Source organism: Microcaecilia unicolor, chromosome 12 (genome assembly GCF_901765095.1).
Source record: "Microcaecilia unicolor chromosome 12, aMicUni1.1, whole genome shotgun sequence".
NCBI lineage: Eukaryota > Metazoa > Chordata > Amphibia > Gymnophiona > Siphonopidae > Microcaecilia > Microcaecilia unicolor.
Genome location: NC_044042.1, coordinates 72538659 through 72556024, shown reverse-complemented (window position 1 = coordinate 72556024; position 17366 = coordinate 72538659). Strand labels below are relative to the sequence as shown.

Sequence of the window (17366 nt, the reverse complement as noted above, 5' to 3'; positions counted from 1 at the left end):
TAATACAGAGATTGAATGCTTTTATGCTGCGTGCGTCTGGTAGCGCTATACAAATGTTAATAATAATAATAATGTTTCATTTATATATAGTCTGATGTTTATCATCTTTTGCTTATTTCTGGCCTGAAGATGAAGGGTATTACCTTAAAAAGCCAGTCAAAAATGTATTGTCAATCCAATAAAAAAGATATTTTTTCCTACTGTAATAAACAGAAATAAATCATAGGCTAGTCTAGCCTATTGAAAATGGCTTTGAGCTGCTAAGAGTGAGATCATTTTTAATAAGGAAAATTCAAATTAAAAAAAATAAACACTAAATTCACATTTGCTGAAGTGTAACTCATCTTGAGCTTCTACTGAAAAGGTGTGAGCTAATTAAAAAAATATATATATATATTGTGAAAATGTGAGCAATGAAATACTGGAACAAAAAGGAAAAGGAGTCCTAGGAATAAGACCAAAAGTGGTGATGGGAAGCAAAAGTACAGGAAAGCTGCCACTGAAGAATCAACTAGAACTGGTTAATGAGAATGTTACTAAAGGGACTAAGTGAATGGAGGATTCACACACTCTCAGGATCCCCTTCCTGCAATACTCTTGAAAGACAGCAGTTGAAAACATCCACTACAAAGAAAACACAGGTCAGGGAATAAATATTTATTTATTTATTTGTTACATTTTTATCCCACATTTTCCCACCTATTTGCAGGCTCAATGTGGCTTACATGGTACCGTAAAGGCGTTCGCCAATTCCGGTATGAACAAATACAGTAATGTTGTGGTAGAATAAGGTTCATGTGTACAGACACATTAGGGAATCGTAGAGAGGAAGAGTTATTATATGTCCATTACGAGCTTTGGTTTCGTTGTGTTGCAGGGTGCAGGCATTTAAGTTGGGTTGGTAGGGAATGCCTTTTTGAACAGGTTAGTTTTTAATGATTTCCAGAAGTTTAGGTGATCATAAGTTGTTTTCATGGCTTTTGGTAATGCGTTCCATAGTTGTGTGCTTATGTAGGAAAAGCTCTGACCTCCTTGGCACAATCCTGCGGAGGTGGAGTCGATGCAGACCTGGAAGTTATTTGAGTAAAGACGATACTCAGTCGTGGTGCATAAAAAACAGTTTTATCTGTGCCTGGGTAGGTTTGGGAGTCCTGGCACTGAACACTGGCCGGCACCCACCTAAAGTCCATGTCCGCTGAGACCTGGATATCCAATGCCGCTGCCTGGACATGGCCCAGTATTAATTACTTGGGTCAGATTCAGTCCATGGTAATCAGTGCTTTTAACATCTACTGACAGCCCTGGGATGAATATTGTGGGGAGGGGGAGGGGGTAATTTCTTCCAACTTTTGTTACGGGTGAAAGGAGAAAGACCCATATCCTGTATCTCACTTAGCTTTCCTCTACATCCTGGGCCTTTGTCAGCGCCACAGGTTCCCAGTGACTAGGAAAAGCTCTGGATCTAGGAAAAGAGTAGGACTAAGGGGTCTGACCCTTTGAATCACACTTAGATCACTCTTCTCTCTTAAACGTCCCACTCTGGGGTCTCCCTGGGATCACTTTTTTATATTTACCCCAAGACAGGAAATCCACTCTCCATAAGGCCTGAGCCCTTTGGCTGCTGGACACTGAACCTGCTTCTAAGAGGCAGGAAAAGGGGAAGGAAAACAACAAATTTCCCTTCAAAACACTCCCTCGTACTAACTGCTGCATCTTTAGCTCCTCCCCTGGCCAGCTAGAAATGTTCTCATTATATCAATATACAGAGACAATGTAATAACCCAATATGTTTCAGAAACAAAACATTTCACCAAATACTGCTTAACACCAGGGGCGTATCTGAGGTTCGGCAGTAGGGGGGGGGGCAGGGGCTAGAGTGAGGGGGCACATTATAGCCCCCCTGGCCGCCGCCTCCCCTACCGCCGTCCCCCCCTACCGCTGTCAACCATCCCCCCATACTGCCGTTAACCCTCCCCCGCCTACCGCCATCACCTACCCCCGAGGTCCGCTTCCTCCTGCTGGTTTTTTAAAATATTGCTTCAGCTGGCGGGGGACCCCAACCCCCGCCAGCCCAGCCGAGGTCTTCTTTAACTTCTTCATCCTCGTGCTGTGAAAGCTGCATCCTTCCAGTTGGACGGAGTCTGACGTCGCAGCACGTTGTACTCCGTCCAACTGGAAGGATGCAGCTTTCACAGCACGAGGATGAAGAAGTTAAAGAAGACCTCAGCTGGGCTGGCGGGGGTTGGGGGTCCCCCGCCAGCTGAAGTAATATTTTAAAAAACCGGCAGGAGGAAGCGGACCTCGGGGGTAGGTGACGGCGGTAGGCGGGGAAAGGGTTGACGGCGGTAGGGGGGGTCCAGGGCAAACTCTGCGGGGGCCCAGGCCCCTGTGGCCCCACGCAGATACGCCCCTGCTTAACACTAGGGCACTTAGTGGTCCTGAGGTTACACCAGTGACAAAGGCATTAGTGTTATTCAGCCGCAATGCCGCACGCTGGGAGTGAAATTACCACCATCGCTCGCATTGGGCCAGTGGTAGTTCTAGATAGCCGAGCAGTAAGCCCCATCGGCATAGCTAGGTGGGGCCACGGGGGCATGGGCCCCCACAGATTTAGCCCTGGCCCCCTCTACTTTCAACCCCACCCTGCCGCCGACCCTCCCCCACCACTTTTGATTCCCCCTCCCAATGCCATACTTCCCTTTTATTAACATATGGGCCAATGCTCAGAACGCTCGCAGTAAAGCCAACAGCGCAGAACCTACACAGTGGTGTGCTGGAGCCGGCTGTAAATTTTTTACCGACTTGCGAGCCAGTTGTTCCTGAGGGCAAGCCGGCTCTCCCTCCTCCCTCCCTCCTACAGGGTCCGCTCCCTCCCTTGTCCAGCGAATTCTTCGGGGCAGGCAGTCTTGCCTGCTCGCTGCCAGATCGCTCTTTAAAAATGGCAGCCGAGACTTCTGCTGAAGTCTTGGAGGCAGCCCTTGTAAGTCTCAGTGGCCATTTTGAATAGCAATCCAGCAGCAGGGGAGAGTCAGCGCCGGCAGTGGGCAGGAAAGACTGGGGATCTTTCCTGCCTGCCCTGAAGCATCCGTTGGACAACCTCGGTGGCTGGAGGGGGGGCAGGGGAGAGAAGGGAGTCGCTGGACATGGGTGGCTGGAGGAGGGGGCAGGGGAGAGAAGGGAGTCGCTGGACATGGGTGGATGGAGGAGGGGGGCAGGGGAGAGAAGGGAGTCACTGGACATGGGTGGTTGGAGGAGGGGGGCAGGGGAGAGAAGGGAGTCGCTGGACATGGGTGGCTGGAGGAGGGGGGCAGGGGGAGAGAAGGGAGTCGCTGGACATGGGTGGCTGGAGGAGGGGGGGCAGGGGAGAGAAGGGAGTCGCTGGACATGGGTGGCTGGAGGAGGGGGGCAGGGGAGAGAAGGGAGTCACTGGACATGGGTGGCTGGAGGAGGGGGCAGGGGAGAGAAGGGAGTCGCTGGACATATGTAGGTGGATGAAGGGGAGGGCAGGGGAGAGGAGGGTCGCTGGACATGGGTGGGTGGATGGAGGGGAGGGCCGCTGGGCATGGGTGGCTGGATGGGGCAGGAGAGAGAAGGGAGTCGCTAGGCATGGGTGGCTGGAGGGGGGCAGGGGAGAGAGGAGGGTTGCTGGACATGGGTGGGTGGATGGAGGGCAGGGGAGAGAAGGGTCGCTGGACATGGGTGGATGGAGGGGAGAGGAGGGTCACTGGACATGGATAGAGGGCGGCCAGGGGCGAGAGAAGAAATGCTGGACATGGATGGAGGGGAGGGAAGAGTGAGGAAGGAGATGAGATGAGGGGAAAAGGAAGAGAGAAGAAAAACTGCACATGGATGAAGAAAATAGGCAGAAGCTGGATCCACAAGTCAAGTCTGCGAAGGGCCAGAAATGAAAAAGAAAGGAGTAAAGGAAAGAAATAAATGGAAAGGAAGCCCTGGAAACGGAGTTAAGAGGACAGATAGCAGCAGAATCGGATACTGGGCCAGCATGATCAGAAAAACAAAGTCACCAGACAACAAAGGTAGAAAAAATCATTTTATTTTCATTATAGTGTTTGGAATATGTTCACTTTGAGAATCAGGTGCTCAACATTAAAAGTTTATATTTATTTACTTAATTATGGCATTTTATCACATATTAAACATGAATTAGATTAGAACCTGGGATCATTAAATTTTTTTCCCTGGAGTAATGCATTGCCCCCCCCCCCAGGCTCTCTCCCTGGCTATAGCCATCTCTGCAATTTGGGGGGGGGGGGCAGAGGGGGATGGGGGAGAGAGCCTGTTGTTAAACATTTACCAGCACATCACTGAACCTACACCACCAGAACAGAGCAGAAAACTAGCTGGATAATGATGACAGGAAATAGTATTCATTTAAAACAAATCGGATAAAATTTTTCTTCACTCAACATGTGGTTGGGCTCTGGAATTCGTTGCTAGAGAGTGTGGTGGAGGCGGTTGGCTTAGCGGAGTTTTAAAAAGATTTGGACGGCTTCCTAAAGGAAAAGTCCATAGACCATTATTAAATGGACTTGGGGAAAATCCACTATTTCTGGGATAAGCAGTTTCCAATCCCCTCACCGTGGAAAACCTAACGGGAGGTCTGCATTTCTCATTGGGGCTGCTGTGAGGGAATCAGAAGGAGGAAAAAAAAAATGTTCAGGGACATCCTTCACTCAAACCTCCCCCCCCCCCCCCCCCCAAAAAAAAAGGACGTCCCTGACGAGCACTTGGACGGTTTTTTCCCCCAGACTTTTTTTGTGATGGGTGTCCTCAGTGCCCGAATGACCACCGCCGGATCAGGACGTGTGGGGACGTCCCTTTCGATTATGCCCCTCCTCCAGGTCTCTCTCAGCCAATCACCAGTTAGCTAAACGCACTGTGGAGGCAGGGCAGGGCATAATCAAAAGGGATGTCCAAATAGTTTTTTGATTTGGACGTCCTTGCACTTTAACTTTTATAGTTTCCTGTCCCAAGTATAGCCCTAGCCCTATCTCCTTCGCCCCCCTGCTACCCACAACCATTGGCCACGGAGCTGGGAAGATCCACCGCGGCCAGACTGCACCAATCAGCGCCAATCAGGAAGCCCGGGCTTAGATGCACGAACGCGCTCCATTTGTTCCATATTTGAATCATAATCGGCGTTGGAGCGAAACAGAATCTGTAGAGTGATCACCGGCTGTACCGGCGGCTGCAGCTTGCACTCCGGCCCGCAGCTCTGACAAGTGCTCGTCAGGGGCATCCTTTTTGGACGTCTTTGGCATGTGCAGAGCAGCCAGCATAACGCTTGGCTCTGTGCATGCTCAGCTGGCCACCTGGCTTGGAAGGAAATCCCATGCAAATGAGCTAGCAGCGACCAGCTCATTTGCATGCAATTTCCTTAATGCATGCCCGTTCCTTACCGATTCGCTAATCGGTAAGGGAAGGGCTTCAACATTTTGGTTAGTGCATCTTGGCCTCAGTCTCTCAAATTTACTATTCTCTATACTCTTACAAGATAATTTTATATGCTAAGATGTGAGGATAGTGCTGGGCAGACTTATACGGTCTGTGCCAGAGCCGGTGGTTGGGAGGCGGGGATAGTGCTGGGCAGACTTATACAGTCTGTGCCCTGAAGAGCACAGGTACAAATCAAAGTAGGGTATACACAAAAAGCAGCAAATATGAGTTATCTTGTTGGGCAGACTGGATGGACCATGCAGGTCTTTTTCTGCCGTCATCTAATATGTTAATATGTTTTATTGTAAATTGTATTAACAGTGCGTATTATGTTACATTACAATGTCAGTCGAATATTTTTATATTTCAACATTATACTCCATGACAAACAGGGCGGTATAATCAAATGTTTTTAAAATATTTGATGATTTTAATTATAAAGCAAGCAAGAATAAGTTGAACATGGGCAACAAATTACACCACCTTGGGTGAATGTTTTTTTTAAGGCGATAATTAAATCCACACAAATAAAACAAAACACACATCCTTGAGATCGTCAGAATGACATTGTCTTGTCATCCTCCTATAATATAATCCACAGTGTTGGTAGCTTAACATAACAGTCTATCATCGTGGAGCACCGTTTCAAACCCTATTCTATACGTAACCTCATGCTTCCTGCAAAACTAGCCACGCGACGAGTTCAAGGATTGTAATTTTGTAAGGCCAGGCCATTCCTTTGGTCTGGACCAGACAAGATACCTGTATAAAGCCAAATCCAACAGCTCTGTTTTGCTGTTGTAGATTGTAAAATACACAGTACCCCACACACCATTCTTATTCTGCGATGGCGGCAATAAGGAAAACAATGAAACCATTTACCAATTATTCTCCGTAGTCACTGTGACAAAGGCTCGTCCCAGTCACTACCGTCACATTTACGACTAAATACAGCGTTCGAGGGCACAAGGCCACCTCGCTGTCTTAAACTATAAAGGACAGGTAAACCTGCGAAATAGGGGGATTGTTCAGCAGCCGCTCAGAAGACAAGGTCGATAATCGGAGATAAAATAAGGTGGGAAGGACCTATTGTATATTTAAATAAAAAAAAACACACACACACATACGCAACTCAGAAATTGCTTTCTTAGTTTATTTCCAGGACCGAGCAAAGCGCTTTTTACTTTAAATTAATTGTTTCGATCAATACTATAAATGTTTAAGTACTTTCTCAAGGTTAGACGCTAATACAACGTATCAACAACCCACAAACAAGTATTCCAACAAAAGAAACAATAACAATCCCCCTCTCTTTGTCTTATCGCGCGCCATAACGTTTCCCATAAGTAACAGCCCCGTGTAGCAGCAGCGAGCATCCATTTAATTTTTTAAATAATCTAAAGACTGACGTTTTTTGACCAATTAAATGCAAACGCTGAAGGAGTGCTCCACTATAATTAGTCCAGTCTCCTGTCCGTCAAAACGACCACGGTAGGCAGAAGGGAGATTTAATTGGTTGAATTTAAAAACAAACTTTTGTAGCTGCGTGTTCCTCAATCGACTCCAGATCCATTCAGTTGTCTTAAAAGAGTCATAGGCACGTCCTCTTAGTCCCGATTGGCTAATTCATAACCCTAGCTTGTAGCGATTGGCCGGTTTACTCAGACAGAGTGCTGCGATTGGCTAAGCTCCTGGGGCCGTTTGAAGGTGGCGCGAGCCGCGAGTTGTCTCTCTGGTGGAGGTGCTGTTGTACCGGTGTCAGAAGTGTCCGATTTAGCTCTAGTCTCGTGTGGGGTTTGGGGTTTATTTGTCTATCATGGAAGTAGAGCCGTTGCGTGTAAGTATAATATTTTGACCCCCCCCCCCCCCCCCCCCCCCCGAAAAAGCCTGAGCAGCTGTAGAACCCAGCAGTTCTCCCGGCTGTTTCTTTCTTGCATTTTGCTAATATTTGTAAATATTTTTGTCTTTTCTAGATTTTAAGTTTTGTGTGTTATTTGACATTAGAAACTTTAGTAGCATGAAAACTTTCATAACTTTGAATGCTGGATAGTGTGGGTGGGCAGTCAAGAACGCAGCCTCCACCAATCGTGCTTTGTTTCTTCCTCCCGTTTTATGCTTGGGACTAGGGACTGCTGATTGCTTCTTCTGGATGAGAGTAATAAATTGAGGCTGTCTGGCCTTAGGGCTGGTGTTAAACATGCTGAGGTCCCAAAGTATGTCTACAGTTTAAAAAAGGGGTTGGATGGCTTCCTAAAATAAAAATCCATAAACCATTATTAGGATAGACTTGGGGAAAATCCACTGCTTATTTCTGCATAAAATGTACTGTTTTGGGATCTTGCCACGTACTTGTGGTCTGGATTGGCCACTGTTGAAACAGGATTCTGGGCTTGATGGACCTTCAGTCAGGACCAGTGTGGCAGTACTTATGTATTTAATGCAGGCAAGTTTGGGATTCCCTGTGATAGGGCACCCAGGGACAATTCTTTTCCTAAGAACTGTTGCATAGCTACACAACACAAAGGGAGGGAGGGTGACTGGGGTTTATTTTCTTTTGTGGGGGGGGGGGGGGGGCTTGAGGGGAGGTTGAATTCTGTTCAAACAAGTTTGTGTTTTGAAAAGTATGGTTGTATTACTGTTTATATGACCCTTTTTTATCTTAATAAACATACATTTTTGTCAGTAAGAGCACTGGATCGGACCAAAAGTCCATCAAGCCCAGTCTCCTTTTTCCACCAGCACAAATCTAGGTCACAAGTATCTGGCAGGATCCCAAAAGCAGTGATTATTTGCTGCTTACCCTGAAGTCTACCTTTATATAACGGTTTATGGATTTTTCTTCTAGGAACTTATCTAAATCTCTTTTAAAACCCACCTAGGCTAACTGCTTCTACCACCTTCTCTGGTAACAAGTTCCCGAGCTTGTGCTGAGTGCAAAAAAAAAAAAATCTCATATTAGTTTTAAATGTTCTACGTCAGTGGTCTTCCCTAATTTTTAATTCAGAGCCAGATCCAAGTGAGCTGAAGGAGAGCTTCCAAATTTTATGTATTTATTTAGATTTTGCTGACACCTTTTTCAGTAGTAGCTCAAAGTGAGTTACATTCAGGTACACTGAGTATTTCTGTTCCTGGAGGGCTCACAATCTAAGTTCATACCCGAGGCAATGGAGGGTTAAATGACTTGCCCAAAATCACAACTGGCCACCTCTGGATGTCAAGACCAGTGCTCTAACCACTAGGCCACTCCTCCATTTATATGGCCCAGGGCACTGCTTACCAGTGACATCACTCCCAGCCTGTTGGGCATTTCCAAATGCATTCTCTTTTTCTGTTGCCAGAAATGCCTTGTCCTTCATGCAGCTCCCCCACCCACTTCCCAGTTTCTGTCAAGGCTTGGGTAGAGAAGCAGAAAGTAGCTAAAATAAAATGTAAAAGAAAAACCCTCAGAATGGCAATGGGGGCTGCGTAGAACACTGTTCTATTTAGTAACTTTATGACATATCCCCCCAAGTCTTTGTATACTTTGAAAGAGTAAACAATTCATTTGTGTTTACCTGTCCCACTCATGGTTTTATAGATCTCCATCATGTCTGTTTTCAAAGCTGAAGAGGCCCAAGCTCTTTACCCTTTCCTCATTTATATATATTTATTTATTCCTAATTTATTTATTTTGTTTCTGCTGCGCATTAGGAATTTCAGTGTAATCCCTTGATGATGTCGGGATTCTTTTTCTGGGTGGTCACTGTTAATGTTGTGCAGCTATAATTTCGCTTATTCTCTGTAACCCTAGATTCTATATATGGTGCACTTCAAGATATGTGCACAACTTGATTGGCTAATAAACTGTTAACATCAATAATATACACATCTGGCTGCACACTGTTCTATAATGCTGGGCACATAAATCTCTTAGCATCCCCCCTCCCCAAAAGGGGGTGTGGCCATAGAAGGGGCATGGGCATTCCAAAATGTTGTGTGCGGTGTTATAGAATATTAGGTTTCTATGCCCAACCTGAATGCTGGGATTTGCCTCAGGTTTCAGCAGGTGTAAGTCTGGCACCCAGAGTTGGGCATGGGAGCTGGCACTGAGCATTATTCTATAAAGGGCTCATGCCCTTTACAGAATAGCACTTAGTGCCAATCATTTCTGGTGCCCATTTTGATTGTAATTTGTAGAATTCCCCTACTATGTGCATCCATGTTAAATTTCGTTTGTCAGTTGATTCCCAGTCTTGCATGGTGGGTCCTGTAAATTTATTTATTTATTGCACTTGTATCCCACATTTTCCCACCTATTTGCAGGTTCAATGTGGCTTACATAGTTTTGTTAACATTGACATTCCAGGATATCAGATACAAGTTAGTATTGTGCAGAGATTAAGTAAGGGAGGAAAGAAGGAAGGAAGGGAGTGATTAGGGTAATTATAGAAGGTGGGCTTGCATAACTGAATGGGTTGGTGAGGTAAGTAGTTCTCATAGTCTGCATACAATATGTTGTTTGCCAATTTGATCACCTCACTTACAGTTCTGTGATGTTAGCTTGACTCCTGACTAGCCACTTTGGGGTTGGTGTATCTAACCTCAGCTGTTGAAGCTACTTTTTGCTAGAGGACTAGTGCATATCCACAGAGCTGTTCAGAAGTGAGCTGGTTCCTTTTGTCCAGAACTTACCATCTGGTCTTGCGCATGTGACTTCACCTCATTTTCTTTGTTGAAGGGAATATGACTATACTCGGCAAGACTCTGCGCAGGGAGAGCCAGGATTTAAGATGTAAAAGCAGTCTCTTAACCAGGGGCGCAGAGAAGGGTCTTTAAAATCTGAGGCAATTTATTGAAACTTTCTAGACAGAGTGAAGGCAGTAATTGTAGTATATCTGTAGTACTGAATTTTAGCAATATATATAGCTGTCAAGGTTGACTAACATAATTTAGGAAGGGGTTGCAAGGGTTTCGTTGATCAGTTAAAGGAATGTGGGAACCAATAAAAGGTTAACCCCTGCTCTAAAATGTTCTTAGGTTGGACTTAATAGTCTGACAGGAAACACAAAAACTGATGTTCCATATCATCATGCTGATCAATCCATAGACTGGTGGGTTGTGTCCATCTACCAGCAGGTGGAGATAGAGAGCAATCCTTTTGCCTCCCTATATGTGGTCATGTGCTGCCGGAAACTCCCCAGTATGTTCTCTATCTCAGCAGGTGGTGGTCACACACAGCAGCAGCTCTGGCTAGGTCTCCAAGCCTAATTTTTAGGTTTTGTTGAGTACCTGGGGTTGAGGGCTCTTCTTGAGCAAGTGCAAACCTGGTGGCGCCAGGTCCCTCCTTTTCTCCCCCCTCCCGCTGGCTCCGTTAAAAAAGAAAAAAAAAATTTGGACGTCCTTAAGGGCGTTTATTTCGACGTTTATTTAAACGTTTATTGCAGCTACTCACTGGGACACCAGGTCGTTACAGCTCGGAGCGAGAAGCAGGTAATTTTTACCTTTTTATAGCGGGCAGGGGGTTCCCCGATTGATCTCCACGTGGCCTATGGCGTCGGAGGGCGAGGGCGCGAAAAATCGCACCCCGGACCGCGTGTGCGCTTCTAACAGGGATGCGGGGGTCTTAAAGTCTGATTCGCCCTTGTTGGGTGTCAGTTCGGAGGCCGGTCAGTGTTCCGGGTCTTCCTCCGGTGCGGCGGTTTTTCCCGCCATAAACGCCCATCCCCCGCTGCTCGCCTCCGCCATCTTGGCCGGCCACTCTGTTCGGACGGCTTCTTCTTGGGCCGCCCTTGAGCTGGGAGACGTTAATGCCATGGCCGCCCTTGATTTGGGCGACGGAAAAAAGCGGCTAAAGTTAAACGCTGTTCTTCCCGCGCAGCTCCTTCGCGGAGTGTCGCGCCGGACGCCATCTTGGATGCGCAGCATGTTTCTCCCCCGCTCTTGCGAGCGCCGGTTGAGGGTGCGTCTAGGGCTGTGGCCCAGGCTGCTGAAGTGCACAGTCTGGGGGGGTTTCTCCCCTGAGTTTATTTTGCTGCTGCATCAGGCCTTCCTTATGCAAAACGCTGCCCGTTTTCCCTTGTCCGATAAAGGGGTTGAGGCCCCCGGAAGTAAACGCCCTCGGGTGGATTCCCAGGCCTTAGAGGACTCTGTTTCTTCTGATGTAGATGAGGGCAGCGTATCTGAGTTCTCCCAACGGTCCTTTGGGGATTCCTTGGAGGAGACGGATTCCCGCTCGGATGGAGCGGATGCCCCCTCTGCAGCGCGGATCTTTCGCTCAGAGGATTTGCCCAACCTGTTAACGCAGGCCATGGGCATTTTGAAGATTTCCTCTCCAGAGGACGTCTCTCCCTCAGCCCCTGTTGGCTCCGCCATTATGCTGGGGACGAAGCGCCCGCCTAGAACCTTCCACGTGCATGATGCCATGCACACCTTAATTTCGGTTCAATGGGATGTCCCAGAAGCGAGCCTCAAAGTGGCTAGGGCTATGTCCCGCCTCTATCCTTTGCCTGAAAGTGAACGGGAGGCCTTTCTTTGGCCTACCGTGGATTCTTTAATCACTGCGGTGACTAAGAAAACGGCGTTGCCGGTGGAAGGTGGCACGGCCCTAAAGGACGCCCAAGACAGAAGATAGGAGGCGGCCTTAAGGTCGTCCTTCGAGGCGGCTGCCATAAGTTTGCAGGCCTCAGTTTGCGGCTCCTACGTGGCCAGGACGTGCCTGACGATTGTGCAGCGGGCTTCCCCCTCGGATCCTTCCTTGAGGGCTGATTGGCCGGCCCTGGAATCGGGCTTGGCTTATTTGGCAGACTTACTGTATGATGTCTTGAGAGCCTCGGCTAAAGGTATGGCTCAGACAGTCTCTGCGCGGCGGTGGCTTTGGCTGAAACATTGGTCTGCGGACCACACCTCTAAGTCCCGCCTGGCTAAGTTGCCTTTTAAAGGCAAGCTGCTCTTTGGGGTCGAGCTGGACAAAATTGTGACCGATCTCGGCACGTCTAAGGGCAAGAGGTTACCAGAGGTCAGGGCTCGGGCCAGGGCTCGCCCTGGTATCTCCAGAGGACGGTTTCAGGAAGCCCGTCGGTACTGCCCGGGCAAGTTGGGCATTTCTGCCCCCTCTTCCTTCAAGAGGAACTTCTCCCCCAAGCAGCATTCCTTTCGCAGAGACCGCCGTCCCGGAGGTGCGCCCTCCGGTCCTCCCCCAGGGTCTCGTACCCAATGACGGGGTCCTGGTCCATGGCCCAGTGCAGATTGGAGGACGCCTGTCCTCGTTTCTGGGCGAGTGGACCAGGGTAACTTCAGACGCTTGGGTGCTGGAAGTCATCAGAGACGGCTACAAGCTAGAGTTCTGCTGACCCTTAAGAGACGGGTTTGTACTCTCTCCCTGCAAGTCTCCGGTCAAAGCTGTGGCAGTGCAGCAGACCTTGGACAATCTGATCCGCCTGGGTGCGGTCGTTCCGGTGCCAGAAAATCAGCTTGGCAAGGGACGTTACTCCATTTACTTTGTGGTACCAAAGAAAGGAGGTTCTGTACGGCCTATCCTCGACCTCAAAGGGGTCAATCGGGCCTTGAAAGTTCGGCACTTTCGCATGGAGACTCTCCGCTCTGTTATAGCGGCAGTGAAGGCAGGGGAGTTCCTGGCATCCTTGGACATCAAGGAAGCGTACTTGCATATTCCCATATGGCCTCCTCATCAACGCTTTCTGCGTTTTGCAGTCCTGGGCCAACACTTCCAGTTCAGAGCCCTCCCGTTCGGGTTGGCTACTGCTCCGTGGACCTTCTCCAAGGTAATGGTGGTCATCGCGGCCTTCCTGCGAAAGGAAGGAGTACAAGTCCATCCTTATCTGGACGACTGGTTGATCCGAGCCCCCTCTTATGCAGAGTGCGGCAAAGCTGTGGACCGGGTGATTGCTCTTTTGAGCTCCCTGGGGTGGATCATCAACTGGGAGAAAAGCCAGCTGCGCCCGACTCAGTCCCTGGAGTATCTGGGAGTTCGATTCGACACCCAAGTGGGCAGAGTGTTCCTGCCGGACAATCGGATTGTCAAACTTCAGGCTCAGGTGGACCAGTTCCTAGTAGCCTCTCCGCTTCGGGCTTGGGACTATGTGCAGCTGTTGGGCTCTATGACGGCCACGATGGAAGTAGTGCCCTGGGCCAGGGCTCATATGAGACCACTACAACACTCTCTGCTGCAGCGCTGGACTCCGGTGTCGGAGGATTATGCTGTGCGCCTTCCCTTGGACCCAGCAGTGCGCAAGGCGCTGAGCTGGTGGCTGAAGACAGACAAGTTGCCTGCAGGGATGCCTCTTGTGACCCCGGAGTGGATTGTCGTCACGACGGACGCCTCTTTGACGGGCTGGGGAGCCCACTGCATGGGAAGGACAGCGCAGGGGCTCTGGTCTCCTGCAGAGGCAAAGTGGTCTATCAACCTCCTGGAACTCAGAGCCATTCGGTTGGCGCTTTTGGAGTTCCTCCCGGTACTGGCGTTGAAGCCAGTACGGGTCCTGTCGGACAGTGCCACGGCTGTGGCCTATGTCAACCGCCAGGGAGGTACCAAGAGTGCCCCTCTAGCCAAGGAAGCCATGAATCTATGCCAGTGGGCGGAAGCGAACCTGGAACAGCTGTCAGCGGCCCACATTGCCGGAGTCATGAATGTCAAGGCGGACTTTCTCAGTCGCCATACCTTGGATCCCGGAGAGTGGCAGTTATCGGCTCAGGCGTTCTTGGACATCACGAAGCGCTGGGGCCAGCAGAGCCTAGATCTGATGGCGTCATCGGCCAATTGCCAAGTGCCGCGCTTTTTCAGCAGAGGACGGGACCCTCGATCTCTGGGAGTAGATGCTCTTCTCCAACAGTGGCCGACAGAAGAGCTTCTCTATGTGTTCCCGCCCTGGCCCATGTTGGGCAGGGTACTAGACCGGGTGGCAAAGCATCCGGGCCGGATAATCCTGGTGGGTCCGGACTGGCCCAGACGTCCCTGGTATGCGGACTTGATCAGGCTCTCAGTGGACGACCCTCTGCGGCTGCCAGTGGAGCAGGGCCTGTTGCATCAGGGTCCCGTGGTGATGGAGGATCCCTCCCCGTTTGGTCTTACGGCCTGGCTATTGAGCGGCAGCGTCTGAGGAAGAAGGGCTTCTCAGACAAGGTCATCGCCACTATGCTGAGAGCGAGGAAGCGCTCTATTTCTACTGCTTACGCCAGGGTTTGGCGTACCTTTGCAGCGTGGTGTGAAGCAGGCTCACTTTCTCCCTTCACTGCTCCAATTTCTTCAGTGCTGGCGTTCCTGCAAGAAGGTCTGGAGAAAGGCCTGTCGCTCAGTTCCCTTAAAGTCCAGGTAGCGGCTCTGGCTTGCTTGAGGGGCCGCCTGAAGGGTGCTTCCCTGGCTTCGCAGCCAGATGTGGTACGTTTTCTCAAGGGAGTTAATCACCTGCGCCCTCCTCTGCACTCAGTGGTGCCTGCGTGGAATCTCAACCTGGTGCTAAGAGCCTTGCAGAAGCCGCCTTTTGAACCCTTGTCGAGGGCATCTCTGAAAGACCTGACGTTGAAAGCAGTCTTTTTGGTGGCTATCACTTCAGCCAGAAGATTTTCCGAGCTCCAGGCACTCTCATGTCGAGAGCCTTTTCTGCAGTTCACTGAGGCAGGAGTGACTATTCGCACAGTGCCTTCCTTCCTGCCCAAGATTGTTTCTCGCTTCCATGTGAATCAGCAGCTCTGTCTCCCTTCCTTTCGTAGGGAGGACTACCCAGAGGAATACTCTGCTCTCAAATATCTGGATGTGAGACAAGTCATCATCAGATACTTGGAAGTGACCAATGATTTCCGGAAATCGGATCATCTGTTTGTCCTGTTTGCAGATCCTCGTAAGGGTCTGCAGGCTGCTAAGCCTACAGTGGCAAGATGGGTCAAGGAAGCCATTGCAGCGGCTTATGTGGCCGCGGGGAAGGTGCCGCATATCCAGCTGAAGGCTCACTCCACTAGCGCTCAGGCGGCCTCGATGGCAAAGGCCGGGTCCGTCTCCTTGGAAGAGATTTGCAAGGCGGCAACTTGGGCATCGGCCCATACCTTCTCCAGGCATTACCGCTTGACTGTGGCTGCTCGGGCGGAGGCTCGGTTTGGAGCTTCAGTGTTGCGGTCAGGGATTTCAATGTCCCGCCCTGGGTGAGTACTGCTTCGGTACATCCCACCAGTCTATGGATTGATCAGCATGATGATATGGAAGGTAAAATTATGTATCATACCTGATAATTTTCTTTCCATTAATCATAGCTGATCAATCCATAGCCCCTCCCAGATATCTGTACTGTTTATATTCTGGTTGCATTTCAGGTTCAAGGTTAGTCTTCAGTTCCTGTTCAGGAGGACCTCCTGTTCAAGTTTTTTCAATTGGATTCTTCAAGAGTTGAGACGAGTTTGTGTTACAGTGAGCTGCTGCATTCCTCTCCCCTCCGTTTTACGGGGCTGGATTGAGACATAAATTCTGCCGGCACTCCCTCCCGCTTCGTGCGGCTGTAGGGCAGCTTTGTACCCCTCCCGCTTCGGCGGTGTTAGGGTCAGTCAGCTCCTCCCGCGGTTGCGGTTGCAGGATAAGCCAGATCCCCCCGCATCGGCGGGGTGATGTCCCTCCCCCGCTCCGCGGGGATGAGCTGGACGGATTCCCCTCCCCCACTTGTGTGGGGATGAGCTGGGTTAATTCCCCTCCCCCGTTTCGGCGGTGGTGAGCTGGGCAGAATGTCCCTTTGTGGGTGTAATTCTCTAAGTGCTGAGTCCTGCGGATGGAGCTTGGATATCGACATACTGAGGCGTGTCCGGCAGCACATGACCACATATAGGGAGGCAAAAGGATTGCTCTCTATCTCCACCTGCTGGTAGATGGACACAACCCACCAGTCTATGGATTGATCAGCTATGATTAATGGAAAGAAAATTATCAGGTATGATACATAATTTTACCTTAGTTCAGGAAGCCTACTCCAGGCATGCAGTGCAATGAAGTGGAAAGAGTGGTGTGCTCATTGCTGTCTGTGAATCCTAAATGGCAGGAATCTCTTAGTGCCTCTAACTGGTGGGGCTGGTGTGTGGAAAGTCTTGGGAGTATTTATGCTACTCGTAATGTGGAAAGCCTGGTACATTGAATTAGGATGCAGGCTGTGTAAATTCATCAGAGATCACAAAAGATTTCTTCTGTAGTCCTAAATTCAGAATAAATAAAGCAATGGGAAAAATATTCCTTTTTTTAAAGAGAAATGTAGTATTGATCAGATGATGTGCTGTAAATTGAATGTATAAGCATATTGCATTACCATGTATTCTATGTTGAAGATAAAATCTAAAAAAAAAAAAAAATCATGTAAAACTTGTCTGTAAAGTCCCTTCCTTTTTGCAGCCATTCTGTACATTATGGGGCTCATTTTCAAAGCATTTAGACTTGTTTGCCATAGTTTACTATGTAACTTTGTAAGTTTTAACGTGCTTTGCAAATATGCCTCTATATTAACCTAAGTGGCTGCTTCCTTTTGTTTTCTGAGGACATAGCTTTACTCTGTCTGTGACATCTGATGTTTTAAGCAGTTCCTAAATTTGCTGCTGGATTTTACATTAAAGGTTCATTTGGCAGTGCCTGCCCCTAATCTTAACTTGAACTTGTACCAATTTTTTTCTTTAGTCCTTGTGGAAGCAGGGAATGTATGGAGGTGGCTCCTTCTGACAGAATCAGTATGCATCTCTGGAGCAGCCATTCCCAACCCAGGCTTCTGGACACACCTTGGCACATCTGTTTTTCAGGAAATCCACAAATAATATAAATGAGAGATTTACATGCAAATCTAACTCATGAATATTCATTGCAGATATCCTGAAAACTGGGATGGGAATGGCTGCTCTGGAGATTGTTTTCCTGCTTACTAAACTTCTAGATAATAACTGAAGACTTTTTGATT

The 17366-nt window shown here is 48.8% G+C and overlaps 1 protein-coding gene across 1 annotated transcript in view; it reads left to right on the top strand.

Moving 5' to 3' along the window:
* Positions 1 to 7207: 7207 nt before the first annotated feature.
* Positions 7208 to 17366, top strand: part of TOP2A (DNA topoisomerase II alpha) — a 69817-nt gene continuing 59658 nt past the window's right edge. Inside the window, exon 1 of the mRNA XM_030221053.1 lies at positions 7208 to 7294. Coding sequence (XP_030076913.1) covers positions 7274 to 7294 — 21 coding nt within the window. The 5' untranslated portion in view covers positions 7208 to 7273. The remainder of the gene's footprint in view (positions 7295 to 17366) is intronic.